Consider the following 14,850-nt stretch of genomic DNA (forward strand, 5'->3'; position numbering starts at 1 on the left):
TTACCTTTTCTTTCTGCACACAAACCAATTACATTTCTGTTTCCCTACAGAAGTGATAGACCTTACTCATGACAACAAAGATGATCTTCAGGCAGCCATTGCCTTGAGTCTACTGGAGTCTCCTAAGATTCAAACTGATGGCAGAGATCTTAATAGGTTGTTGCTTTAATTTGTGATCTTTGTTCCCTGTGGTTGCTTTGTTTTTTGTTCTTGGAAAGCTACTCAGAGGTCATTCTGTTCCTTTATTGCACCAAGATAAAGTTTCTTTAAGGAGCAATTTTAGCTTATTATTCAATTCCTCCCCCCACTCTTACCCATCTGTCTGTCTCTCTCTCTCTCTCTCTCTCTCTCTCTTTCTTTTTTTTTTGGGGGGGGGGTTGATGTCTCACAGTGGCCTGGAACTTGTGACCCTTCTCCCTCACCCTCCAGAGTGCTGGGATTCCAGTTGTGTACCACCACTCTGGCTTTTAATTCACTTTGAAAAGCCGATCACGGAGAATTAACACAGTTTGTAGTCTTTGAGTAGATGCCTTCAAAATTTTGTTGGTTCCAGTTACTAGCGAAAAACAACAACCTAGCCTAAGTACCTGATCAGTATAGCCTCTGACAGGCTGAGGGCTATACTGCTGTCTCAGGTGAGCAGAGGGTATGGTGTTAGAATTGGTACTAATATGGTGCCTGTGTAGTTCACAGACATCCACTTCCAGCTGTGGCTTCTTTTGATTTCTGGACTTGTCTCCTAACACCTCTTGAGTTTCTCTTTCAGAGAAACATAGAATAAAGAATTTTGGGCGAGGCAGTTTGGAGGCTCCTAACTTTTGCATAGTGCCTCATTTCCCCCTTTCACTGACAAGCCCTTTGATAGGATAGCGTGGTTGAGTGAAAACATTTAATGTGGTGGGTGTGAATAGCCTTGAATCTCAACTCATTTTCATTGTGGGTCTGACTAGAAATAGTACCTGTTATGGAAGGGCTTAAATTTGTGTTTAAACCTCAATTTTCACTTACAGTATAGCTGTAGAACTGTTATGTAGCCAATGGTTGTCCAGTGAATGATTATTCTGACATTTGAATCATCTGTGCAAAATTGCCAGCGTCCTGTGTATAGTAAATAATTCTTTAAACTGCTTTTCTTTTTCTTTTGATATGTGGTGTTGGCATGCTACAGAATGCATGAGGCAAACTCTGCAGAAACTAAGCGCTCAAAGCGAAAACGCTGTGAAGTTTGGGGAGAAAACCACAATCCCAATAACTGGAGGAGAGTGGATGGTTGGCCAGTTGGGCTGAAAAATGTTGGCAACACATGCTGGTTCAGTGCTGTTATTCAGGTATGGTGTTTTTAAGAGACAGCTGTTTTCTTCTGAATATAACTTAATTAGCTAAAATGAAAGATGTGAAGTTGACTTCTGAAAGTTAAAACAAGGCTAGCTAGATAGTTTACTGGGTAGAGGCACTTGCTGTAAGCCCAGAGACATGAGTTTGATCAAGGCCTCACTTGGTGGAAGAAATGAACTGATTTCTTCAAGTTGTCTGATTTCTACTCAGCATGTGCATGTAAGGATACACTATACTTACTTTTGTATGTTTTGGATTGAGAATTTATGATGTCTTAAACTGGGAAGTACTGAAATATAAATATATTAAATGTTTAGGGTCAACAATGAATACTGTTCAGGGTAGCCTGGAGTAGAGGCATGGCAGATAAGGGATCCTGGAAAGAGAGAAGTAAAAATACTCTCTTTCATTATGTATCCCAGGCTGACCTCAAATTTGTGACTCTTTTGCCTATTCCTCCCAAGTGCTGAGATTATAGGTATGCACCACTATTATAGCAATGTACCACTATGCAGGCCATATGCATGAATTCAATATAAGTACACACACACACACATCCACCCATCTACTCCAGGGTGTTATGTGTGCTAGACGAGAACTCTTAATCACCGAGCCACATCCTCAACTCTGTGAAAACACTCTTGGAGTGAATGAAATCTATAGGACTTGATGAATGGTACCTGCAAGAGAGAAATGAGAAAGATTGCAAGGTTCATCTGGAGTATCTCAAGAGGAATAATTTGTGTGTGCCAGAAGTTGCCAGTAAGGCTGTAGCTGTGCTGAGTTCAAGATGCTTATGTTTTACACTTGTATGAGACATTACATGGGAGTTAACTGTATACATTTCTAGTTCAGAAAAGAGTTAAAGTAAAGCCAAGCAGGTGGGTGGCTTTCCTTAGAGAGAAGTGGCTATCAAGAAATATTTCCCAGGGCTGGAGTTGTAAGCACTTGTTAGTCTTGCAGAGGACCTTGGGTTTGGTTTCCAGTACCTTCATGGTGACTCATAACCATCCCTAACTCCAGTTGCAGGGGATGCAGTACCTCTTCTGAACTCCATGGGCATCAAGCATACATGTGGTGCACATATAGTATTTGCAAGCAAGACACTAATGCATATAAAACAAAATACACTTTTAAAAAAAGTATTTTTCAGGCATCATAAGCTTCATATGGCCAGTATTGTTCCCTCTCCCTCCCTGCAGGCATGTTTATTAAATGGTTCTGTGGCATCCAACCTGCTGCTCAAAAGCCAAAACACTTCAAAGTACACTCAGTTATTCTGTGCCTGACTCTGATTAGGACCCAGGAAACAACAGTGACTAAAACAAAGCCCATATTCTCCTGGAGTCTAATTTAAAACAGTGGAGTGGTCAGTCAACAGAATCAGGTAGTGATAAGTGCTACAAAGGCATCATGAAGGAGGCTGGGAGAAGGGGCTGCTGCTTCTGTGGATCAGGCAGTGATGGCTTGACCAGTAAGGAGGGACGTGAAGGTGACTAGGGTTTGGGTCTATAGTTACATACAGAACATTTGTGAGTAAAAATAGAAAATATATAACCCATGTGAGAGAGCAAAGCTGCTAGAACTGACTGGATAAGAATGGAGAATGGGGATAGGTGTTGGGGAGAACTGACTCCTGCAAGTTAATCCTCTGACTTTACACATTGCCTGATGTATACGTGCTGCTTCCCCAGCCCCCAGTAAATACATACTTAAAATGAAAAGCAAAGGTGGCTGGAGAGATGGCTTAGTGGTTAAGAGCACTGACTGCTCTTCCAGAGGACCCGGGTTCAATTTCCAGCACTCACATGGCAATTCACAACTGTCTGAATATCCAGTTGCAGGGGATCTGACACCTTCACACCAATGCACATAAAATAAAGAAAAGAAAAGTGTATGTAGTAGGGAGCAAAGCAGGCAAGGTGCCATGAATCTGTAATCAGTACTTTTGAAGCTGGGGCAAGATTGCCTGGGCTTCGTAGTGCATTCCATATCAGCCAAGACCTGTGAGACCCTGTCATAAAAAATAAGAAAAAAGTTAAAAGATGTAGGAAGGTAGAACTAGGACTCTGTTAGCAGTCAGTTACTTCCTACATCTGTCTTATGTATGTGTGAAGACAGACGCACATTGAATTCATGATGCCCTTAACTTTACTTGTGTAAGAGATATTGAATAAGCTTATGTTTTCTTTATACACTGCTTTCAGCCATTTTTTTTCTTTTGAAAAGTTGGTGAAAGGGCAGATGGATTTTAGAATAGTTGTTGAAGGTTATAGGGAAACCAGTTAACAACAGGATACCATATTAAAAATCCCCAAAACTTGAGTGTTTCAGACTTTGGAATTAGGGCCATTCAGCTGACAGCATTTATGTAAACATTCTAAAGTTGGAAAGACCACAGTCTGGCCCTGACCTTTGGGTTACTGAGATATGAAATGAAGGAACAGAGGGCCAGTTTGAGGTTTAAGGTGGTTAACTGAGAGCCATGTATGGGTACACACCTGCAGTTCCAGGACTCAGGAAGTTAAAGTGGAAGGCTCAAGAGTCTGAGACTAGCCTGAACTATATAATGATCCCTTTTAAAGTGAACACACACACAAACACACACACACACACACACACACACATATACACACGACAGGATAAAACTGCTGTGCGTATAACTCAGATAATAAGTGAGTATTACAGGGACTCAGCAGCTAAATATACCTTACTGTACAGTTATGAGTACCAAAGTTTGGATTCCTTGTAACAGGCCAGACAAGATATCCAGCACATGCCTATAACCCCAGCTTCAAGTGGATGGAGATAGGAGATCATGGGGCTGACTGACTTCCAGCTGAGCTTAGAAACCATGTGAGGTTCCAGGAGAGCCCCTGAGTCTGGGGAATATGTAAAGGATGATGGATAAGGACATCTAACACTTTTAATGGCCCCCAAGTGTGCACTGGGACACACAACACATGTACAGGTCTTTTTTTATAATGAATATTATAAAAATCCTTGTGCTGTTGAGTCTTGTCTGCCATCACCTCTGCCCCCACAGACCTAATCATACATGTGTATACCTTAAGCAAAGTGTTTGTTTTATTTTCTTAATTTAACGAATAGAACTATACACCTCTGTAACAAAAAGGGGAGATGATGTGGGATGTCCTTTTGTATTTGTTTTTATTGGTTATTGGTTACTGAATGAAGCTGTTTTGGCTAATGGCTTAGCAGAGTAAAGACAGGCAGGAATCTGAACAGAAATAAAGAGGAAGAATAGGCGGAGTCAGGGAGACGCCACTTAGTGCCACGCTAGTAAGCCACAGCCTTGTGGCAATATACAGATTAATAGAAATGGGTTGATTTAGGAGTTAGAGTTCGCCAATAAGAAGACATTGCTAAACAATTGTAACTGATAATAGGCCTCAGAGTAGTTACTTCATAGGGGACTTCGGGAACAGGCAGGCAGAGAAAAACTGATCCAGAGGGACCAGTGGGATGGGGAATACTTCTAGCTACATTGATTAAGGCAGAGTTTTGCTAAGCAGCCAAGGCTGGCCCTGAAACTCACTGTAGCTAGCTTTGAACATGAGACAGGTCTTCAGATTTAGAGTCCTAGGTGCTGAGATTATAGGCACAAGTTTCCATGCCCAGCTTCTATCACACACAGACAGTGTATTTCTCAGATTATTTGTGTTGATGCGCATGTTTGTGTCAGTTTTCCTACTGCTTAGTAGGTAAATTATGAATGCATTTCTACATCATTTAAAATTTTATGTGTGTGTGCATGTATGCATATGCATACCTTGTGCATATGATGCTCAAGGAACCAGAAAGAGGGTGTTACATTCTCTGTAGCTGTATTTACAGGCGGTTATGAGACATCCTTTACGGGTGCCAAGAACCAAACTCCAATTCTTTGCAGGAGCAGCAAGTGCTCTTAACTCCAGCTTCTATAATATCTGTTTTGGGGGATTATTTTTTGTTTCTTTTCTTTTCCTTTCCTTTCTGTTTTTGGGTTTTTGAGACAGGGTTTCTCTGTAACAGATCTGACTGTTCTAGAACTCAAGGTGTAGACCAGGCTGGCATAGAACTCACAGAGATCCTCCTTTCTCTGTCTCCTGAGTGCTGGGATTAAGGGCATGAACTACCACTGCCCAGCTATAGTATCATTTTAATGGTACATAATTTTCTAAATTTTTTGTTACTAATGTATTAATCTAGTATTGTTTATTCCTCTTTTTAGGTTTTATTTCTTTTGTTTTTACATAAAGAATTAATGTTTGCATTATTTTTGTGTATAATCATTTTTTTATGAGAAGAATTTCTAGGTTGACAGTTTTGTGTACTTTAAAAATGAAAGAAAATGTTAATTTATTTAGAGACAGGATTGATTTCACTGTGTAGTGATTGGCCTGAAATTTGCTTTATATACCAGGATGGCCTTGAACTCACTGTATTCCGTTTGCCTCAGCTTCCTGAGCACTGGGGTTATATGCTGAGCTACCATACCTGACTTTGAAATCTGCACCTGTAATTATACATGCTGTAGTCCTAGCAGTCAGAAGGCTGAGGCAGGATGATCAGGAGTTTAAGACCATCCTTGGCTATATAGGGAGTATAACGTCAGCCTAAATTATCTAATAAGGCCCTGTTAGATAATTAAAAACAAACACAAAAATCAAAACAAAACTGTAACTGTTTTGAAAGTGGCTGAGAGGGGCTGGAGAATTGGCTCAGAGGTTAAGATCACTGACTGCTCTTCCAGAGGTCCTGAGTTCAATTCCCAGTAACCACATGATGGCTCACAACCATCTGTACTGAGATCTGGTGCCCTCTTTTGGCCTGCAGCAGACATGCAGACAGAATATGTATACATAATTAATAAATTTTAAAAATGAAAGTGGCTGAGAATGGATTTCTTTCTCTCAGTCTCTCTTTCAGTTGCCTGAGTTCCGAAGACTTGTTCTCAGCTATAGTCTACCACAGAACGTACTTGAAAACTGTAGAAGTCACACTGTAAGTTGGCACGGAGGCAAAGTTTGTATGTTGCTGGATCGGATGTGCTGTGATGGGCTTTGGCTTGTGCTGATACTTGTTTCATTGTTAGACACTCTCCTCCCTCTTTTGGATAAGAAGTAAGGGCTTATGGAGCTGTCCAGTTAAGTAGGAATAAAATTAGGAAAACAGTCTCAACAGCAGTGAGACACCATTCTGACCTGAGTGCTATGCTGCATGGGGACACTCAGAACCTCTTGATTCAGGTGGTATCCTCTCTTATGCCATTGGTTGCTGAGGTTAAGGGATGCAGAGCATCCTGAGGAAGAAACCTGGACCTTCTTAGAGACTTCAGTGTGCACTCTGACTGCATACTCTTGTCACCGTGCTACAGTGCATTCTCTTAAGGCTGTGAGCAGCTCCAATAAGAGAGCATCTGTCTTCTCCATAGTATGGCCCCTGTCCCCTGGATTCTTACTCTTTGTTCTAGAGTAACACCTTGCTGTTTTTATCTGGTTCCTATTTGCTAGGTTATTCTGACAGATTGTAGAGCTTGGTAAATGTGAATTAGAGAATAGTTATTGATAACTTTTCTCTTTATCTGTTCAAACTTTCTAAATAAGATCTTATAAGTTGGCTGTGTTTTTTTATAGGAAAAGAGAAATATCATGTTTATGCAAGAGCTTCAGTATTTATTTGCTCTACTGTTGGGATCAAGTCGAAAATTTGTAGATCCTTCTGCAGCCCTGGATCTGCTGAAGGGAGCCTTCCGGTCATCAGAGGAGCAGCAGGTACTTGGGGGTTTTGTTTGTTCTCTTATTTTATTTCAGGATTGAGTATATGAAATCACCTTTGTTAATGTGATACTGCTGTTTTCATTGTTATTGTGTGACAAGCTCTGAACAAAGCTGGACAGGATGCTGAGTACCTTTATTTGCTCTTTATTTTACTCTCAGGTTTAGTGAGAGAGAGAGAGAGAGTACATGCTGTGTGTCTGTGTGCATGAGTGAGAGGTAACACGGGGTTCTGGCAGTCCATGTGCACGAATGAGAATTATACAAGGTGCTTGTACTACCAAAGGAGGAAGACGTGGTAGTAGACAGAGTAGCAACCTCGCCTGGCATGATAGCTCATGCCTTAATCCCCGTACACAGGCATCAAAGGCAGGAGGAGATTACTGCACATTGGCAGCTAACTTGGTCTACACAGTGAACGCCAAGCCATCTGGGGCTACTTAGCAAGATGTCTTCAATAACCAGGAGGATTTTTTAAAAAAAATAGAGTTAACAGAGGCTGTTGAAGAAGTAAGGAATTTGAAAAGTAATTCAGTGAGCTGTAGCAAAGGATAATTGAGAAAAGTCAAGTCCTTTGTCTGGTGACCCAGGTAGAAATCTTAATTTGGTTTGGATTTTGAGACAAATCTCAATATTAAACCCAGTTGGACTTTGAACTTCTCATCCTACAGCCTCAGCCTCCTGAATGTGGGATTACAGGCTTGCAACATCATTCCAGTATAGAAATCCTCTTTTACAAACCGCCTAAATTCAGCAGCTTTTCTGAGCGATCTTTCCTTTCTCCGCCTGCCACTAAACTCAGAGCTGCTGCTGTTACACCAGCTTCTTTCTGCATACAGTGTTAAACCTGCTTTCCATTACATAGCTAACCAGCATTCTCAAAATAGTTTGTAAAGTTCTTTTTCTCCATCAGTTCTTATAGAATTTTCGTGGACTCTAGTCTGTTCTTTGGGCCTTTTAAAAAAAATGCCTAATTGGAGCTGGTGTTTGTGTCTCTGTCGCACAGAGATGTGGCCAGCTCTGTAGAGCTCCACTCCTTCCTGGCCTAGCATGGTCAGATCTCATTAGTGCTCTGCAGTCTCTAGTCTCTGGCTCCCGTTCCTATGTCTATGCAAATTTGGCTCCCAAAAAGGAGATTGTGTCATAGGAGTAGAGTCTTTAATTGTGGGCTTAAGGGCAAACCTTTGTTTCCCTGAGTACAGTATTGCATCTAACTTACTGCAATTTGTGCCTCTCTTATAGCAAGATGTGAGTGAATTCACACACAAGCTCCTGGATTGGCTGGAGGATGCGTTCCAGCTAGCTGTTAATGTTAAGTGAGTGTTGAGGGTTTGTCTGCACATCCTTCCGACTCACAGTTACCACTGAGAATTACGGTGGGGGAAAGTCACTCTTCTCAAGTAGAAATTGGTGTTTGCCAAATTTCTTGGTGGTCACTGGGCTATTCCTCATTGTGTAGCCCTGTTTTAGCTTCCCCTTTAGAGAGTTAGATTGTCCCCTTAACCTGCAGCCTTTTTTTTTCTCTTGTGAAAGAATAAGCCCCAACTAACTGCTTGGTTGTAAGATGTGATTAAAAGCTGGTAAATGAGTCCTAGATGTGGATGTGGTGTATGATATGAAACCATTATATTTGATGTCACTCACCTGTGGCATCTGCTTAGCATTCACGGAGGATAGGGATCAATCACCCCAGCCAGGGCCACAAGGACATGCATGTATCATCCTATTGTGGCTGCCAGGAACCTGCTTTTCTAAGTAGGTTTAATTGGAGAGTAAAGTACCATGAAATACTTTGCAACTGGGAACTTACAGAGCTAACTACAATGTAAAACAGGCTTTAGGAAAAGAAAATTTGCATCCTAATTCTGTTGTGCCACTGAGAAAACTTTATTTGTAAAACTCTTGGGGGGTGGTCCATTCTTACTGTTCTGCTATTCTCTACCTTGTATATACATGTCAACAGACATAGGTGTCTATAACAAACATGTATACACACACACATACATATGAATACATTTGTCACTGTGTGTGACTCCCTAACATTCTAAAGACTAATATTCCTGAGGTCAGGGTTCACACTTTGCATCTCCAGCACAATGCCAGGTATCTTTGTTTCAGTCAGTGTCTGTGCTGAAGTAAGTCAGTCCTTGCTTCCTTAAATGCCATATGGCAGTCTGTGGTTAATAAAAATGGACTACTGTTGGTTTTGAATGCACTTGGGTTTTATGAGAACGTATTTGATCCAACTGACACAGAATTATCTATCTCTCTTTTAAAATAGCAGCAATCCCAGGAATAAGCCTGAAAATCCCATGGTGCAGCTGTTCTATGGTACTTTCCTGACGGAAGGGGTTCGAGAAGGTAAAGTCTGTCCTCTGTGTTGGTTCCTAGCTGCTACTGGTCCTCACTGCTGTGTACTTTCAGGCAGACATAGTAGCCTTAAAAGTCCAACAAATCCTGGACTGGCACTGACTCTGGCTTGTGTGTGACTGTGAACACATGGTCTGTGAGCTCCAGCATCCTTAGTCTTATCTGTGCAGTGGGCACAGTCTTTGTCCTCGACTGTTATATTAACTTGTGTGACATCTGTGTAGATGGCAGGGATGCTACTTACTTTTTTCTGTTTTAGGATTTTGACTTTGTACAAATAAAATGATATCAGAACCTTTGTGAATTCAGCAACTTGTGAACCCACAGCCAGCTGTTCTCTGTATAGCCTCTGTCTGCTCTTCTCCCTTCGTTTTATGCATTTTTAATATTTGATGTTTTGGTTTCATTTGTTAAGAGCTTGTGAGGGTTTTTTGGTTGCTTTTTGTTTCTTGAGATGAAATCTCACACATAATGTAGGCTAGCCTAAAATTTGCATGTAGCCTAGGGTGAGACTTCAAATCCTCACCAGTCCTCCTGCATCAGTCTCCCATGTGATTACCAGCATGCACCACCACTGGGCTATTTTTTAACTGTTTGTGTTTATTTTTGGTACTGGGATTTGAACCCAGAATTCATGCTGCATTCTTATTGCTATCCATGGCTCCTGATAGTATTAGAAATACAGCCTAGTACTACTTGGATTAGCATTACTGTGTTTTGGCTTAGGGTTCTAGAGAATTAGAATCCGTAATAGTGGGGACAGCATGACAGCAGGAAGCTAAGAGATTATTACATCTTTAACTGCAAGTATGAAACAGCCAAAGCAAACTGGAAGCAGGGAAAAGACTATGAACTCTTAAAGTCAACCTCTAGCGACATACTTCCTTTAACAAGGCTACCTCCTCAGTCTCCCCAAATAGCACTACTAACTGGAGACCAAGTGTCCAAATGCCTTAACCTATGGGAGATATTTTTCATTCAAACTATATTCTGCTCCCTGGACCTCAAGGGCTCATGGCCATATCATAATGCAAAATGAATTTAGTCTAACTTCAAAAGTCTTCTATGGTCTTTCATAGTCTTCAACACTATTTAAAAGTCCAAGGTCTCTTCTGACACTCAAGAGAATCTCTTAATTGTAACCCCTTATAAAATCAAAGGACTGGGGCTGGAGAGATGGCTCAGAGGTTAAGAGCATTGCCTGCTCTTCCAAAGGTCCTGAGTTCAATTCCCAGCAACCACATGGTGGCTCACAACCATCTGTAATGCGGTCTGGTGCCCTCTTCTGGCCTGCAGGCATACACACTGACAGAATATTGTATATATAATAGATAGATAGATAGATAGATAGATAGATAGATAGATAGATAGATAGATAGATAGATATTTTTAAAAAATCAAAGGATAGATTACATACTTTCAACATATAATGGTACAGAATATATGTTCTCTTACCAAAAGGGAGGAATGGGGCATAGTGAGAAAATACTGAATCAAAGCAAGACCAAAACCCATCAGGACAAATCCCAAATCCTATAGTTCAGTGTCTGGTGTCTGGGACTTTAGTTTTATAGGGCTTCATGTCTCTCAAGTCAGCACCATTTGGACGACAGATATCACCTAGTTCAGCTGCTGGCTTGGGATGGATCCTTGCCTCCTTGAATCACCTTAGCAGCACTTTTGTTCTTGCTGCTTTCTGGGAGCTCTCTGTTACAAGTTGGAAGCTTGCTGGGCAGGGTTTTGCCCTCCCTTTGTTCTAGCACAGAGCAGGCCTCTCTTTAAAGGCTGTTGATCTAACAATTACAGCCTTTCTTTTCAGCATATGCTTTGGCTACAACTCTCCAAACTATACATTTTGTTTTTCTTCTTACCCCACTTGTTCTTTTTGACAGTAGATCTATGCAAGCATTAACAATAAACATGCCATAAGTTCAACATTTTGCAGTCTTAAAATTTCCTCTGCCAAAGAAATCATTCCATTACTTTTTAATTTTGCCTTGGGCAAGTTCCCAGAACAAGGGCAGAAGGCAGCCTAGATTCTATGGAGGAATATCACAGGAGGGCCTCAAGGCATTGTTAGTCTTGGCTTCCCCTCAGGGTGCTGTCAGTTCTGGCTTCCCTCTGAAGCCTCTTAAGCCAGGCCTCCATAGTCCTCATTGCTCTCCCTCAAGCACTATTGTCTTCTAGGCTCCTACTAGAACAGTCCTTTAATTTAAGCTCTGCCTATAACATTCAACACTTTTTTCTTCCATATTTCTCCAAAAAACAACAAGCCAACAAGTTGGCAACTCTCTGGTCCAAGTTCTACATTAGTTCTCCGTTGTGATAAAATACCATGAAAAAAAGCAAATTATGGAGTTTAATTTTGGCTACTGTTCCACAAGGACCAGTGTCTGTCATGGTGGGAAGGTGAGGCAGCAATCATCAGGCATGGTGAAGAAACAGGAAAGTGAGAGATAATATTTTTAGCTGCAGGCTTGAAACAGAAAAAGCAAACTGGGAATAAGGTGAGACTAAACTCCACAAGGCCACCTCCAGTGATGTGCTTCATTCATTAAGGTCTAAGCCTATGAACGGAATGGTGCACAGACTGGGAGGAAGTTTGAAATGTCAAATAGCTAGTTATTACTCATTCTCAGTTTATATATGTAATTTTAAAATGTTGGGCTGGAAAGGTGACTCGGAGATTAAGAGCACAGGCTCTGCTCTTCCAGAGGTCCTGAGTTCAATTCCCAGCAACCACATGGTGGCTCATGAATGTCTGTAATGAGACCTGGTGCCCTCTTCTGTCACACCGGCATGTATGTAGGCAGAACACTGAATACTTAAAAAATTACTTAGTAAATCAATTATCTTTTTATTTGTTTGCTATGTTTTTCGAGACAGGGTTTTTCTGTAGTTCAGCTGTCCTGAAACTAACTTTTGTAGGCCAGACTGGCCTTTAACTCACAGGGATCCACTTGTCTCTGCCTCCCAAGTGCTGGAATTAAAGGCGTGTGTCAGTACCACCCAACAATAAATAAATATTAGAAAAATAAAAAGTCCTTGTCGTAGTTAAGGTTACAGTTGCTGTGAAAAAACACCATGGCCAAAGGTAAAAATGTTGGGGAGGAAAGGGTTTATTTGGTGCTACACTTCTTTGTTGGCTGTCCATCACTGAAGGAAGTCAGGACAGAAACTCAAGCTGGGCTAAAACCTGGAGTCAGGAGTTGATGCAGAAACTGTGGAGGAATTGCTGCTTACTGGCTTGTTCCTCGTGGCTTTCTTAGCCTGCCTGTTTGCTTGCTTGCTTGCTTTAGATTTATTTATTTGGGGGCTGGAGAGATGGCTCAGCAGTCAAGAGCACTGACTGCTCTCTTCCAGAGGACCCAGGTTCAGTTCCCAGAACCCACATGGCAGCTCATACCTCTCTGTAACTCCAGTTTCAGAGGACCCAACACCCATGGCAAAACACCAGTGCACATAAAGTAAAATATCTCTTTAAAAAAGATTTATTTATTTTTATCTATACAGTGCTCTATCTGCATGTAAACCTTGCATGCCAGAAGAGGGCATCAGATCCCATTATAGATGATTGTGAGCAACTATGGTTGCTGGGAATTAAACTCAGGACCACTGGGAGAGATGCCAGTGCTCTTTACTGAGCCATCTCTTTAGCCCCTGCCTGCTTTCTTATAGAACCTAGGACCACCAACCAGTGTAAGGATGGCATCATCTGAAATGCGCTGGGCCCCTCTCCCTCATCAATCACTAATTAAGAAAATTTTCTACAGCTGGATCTTACGGAGACGTTTTCTCAATTTAGGTTCCCTCCTTTCTGATAACTCTAGCTTGAGTCAAATTGACATAAAACTAGCCAACACACTCATACTTATTTTTTGTGAGACTGCCCCAATTGAGGAAGATACCCCAAGTCAACTTGATTTCTCATGTGCTCACGTAGGTTAGTAAATCCTCCCCTCCCTATTCCCCATCCCCTGACACAAAGGAGCAAGGACTGACTTGGAACTCTCTTCTTAGCCTCTGTTTGTTTTAATCAATATTGAAATCCCCTCCCTCTGAGAATGCAACCCAGGATTGACTATATTGAGTCAGTGGTATCCACTCAACTACATCCTCAGCCATCATGCGTGATTCATGTATGACTAGTTGGCATACATGAATCTGGGCTCCATTTCACCCTTTTTTTTATTTATGTATTTTATGTATATGGGTACTATGTCTGCATGGACATGGGATCAGACAATTGCGAGCTGCATGTGGATGCTGGGAATTTAACTTAGGACCTTGAAATACATTTTTTATTAAGAAACTCATTTGTTTGTATTAATTCCCTAGTTTCCCCCAGTCTGAAATTTGCTGCTTACATTCTCAGCTTACATACTTAACATTTGAAATAGTCTTCTCGTTTACAAAGTGGTTGAATCTTCTACAGTCTTATTCAGTCCAGCCAAGACTCTATTGAGGAGGGTCTTTGACAGGGGATGAGGGTACATTGGGTGGCTTTACTTTTTGCAGAATCATTGGTTGCTCATTGTTGTTCATGCCTGGGTTGACTGGAGTTTACCACCCTGGCTTAAGTTTTTTCTAACCAGTTCTCAGGAGACTGCTGAATTATAGAAGGTGCTGTCCCAGTGGAGCCAAAGAAGTAGACTTGAGATGGTGTGGTGATGCTTGAACATTCCCTTTCTTTGCCTAGGAAAGCCCTTTTGTAACAACGAGACCTTCGGCCAGTATCCTCTCCAGGTAAACGGTTATCGCAACTTAGACGAATGCTTGGAAGGGGCCATGGTGGAAGGTGACATTGCGCTGCTTCCTTCCGATCATTCAGTGAAGTATGGACAAGAGGTAAAGTGTATATTTTTGCTTGTTCTGTCAGTGACAAAGCCACTAAAATAAAATTGAACTTTTAGGCAAAGAGGTTCGAATTACAAGTTAGGTAATCACACACTAAACAGAACTTGAATCTGTCTCCTCTCTCTCACCAGTTGATGTGAATCAGTGAGTCTTCATGTTTTGATAAAGTTCTTTGCTGAAACTGAATTTGAGTTACTCATGAAAAGGTTTATGCTGCTTCTGATATTACAGTATGATCAAGTTTCTCTCTTTCTGTTGAAGCCTACCTGTACCTGAGTAGGGAGAACGCAATGCCTCCATATTTTCGGAGGGTAAAAGTGATTAACTCCTATGGTATGCTATTTAGAATATTTTCCCTATTACAGTATTGTTCTCAGTTGTAAATTCTGCTTTTGCTTTTACATTTTTAAAATATAATTTTCATTTATTTATGTGGGATTCTTGTTTTTTGATGGGTTGGAAGTGGTTAACACATGGGTAACTAATACCCAGATAGGATAGTTAGTAA

General features: G+C 41.2%; 1 protein-coding gene across 9 annotated transcripts in view; it reads left to right on the forward strand.

Moving 5' to 3' along the window:
* The window catches only part of Usp28 (ubiquitin specific peptidase 28), a 59,897-nt gene that overhangs the window by 20,455 nt on the left and 24,592 nt on the right, over window positions 1-14,850 (forward strand). For 6 of the 9 annotated variants that reach the window (XM_038322309.1, XM_038322313.1, XM_038322314.1 and 3 more), the window contains 7 exons: window positions 51-156; window positions 1,169-1,328; window positions 6,256-6,342; window positions 6,975-7,112; window positions 8,358-8,431; window positions 9,397-9,476; window positions 14,185-14,333. In XM_038322309.1, coding sequence (XP_038178237.1) covers window positions 51-156; window positions 1,169-1,328; window positions 6,256-6,342; window positions 6,975-7,112; window positions 8,358-8,431; window positions 9,397-9,476; window positions 14,185-14,333 — 794 coding nt within the window. The remainder of the gene's footprint in view (window positions 1-50; window positions 157-1,168; window positions 1,329-6,255; window positions 6,343-6,974; window positions 7,113-8,357; window positions 8,432-9,396; window positions 9,477-14,184; window positions 14,334-14,850) is intronic. The other 3 variants (XM_038322310.1, XM_038322315.1, XM_038322318.1) reach the window with 1 other exon arrangement.

This window comes from Arvicola amphibius, chromosome 3, assembly GCF_903992535.2.
Source record: "Arvicola amphibius chromosome 3, mArvAmp1.2, whole genome shotgun sequence".
Taxonomy (NCBI): Eukaryota; Metazoa; Chordata; class Mammalia; order Rodentia; family Cricetidae; genus Arvicola; species Arvicola amphibius.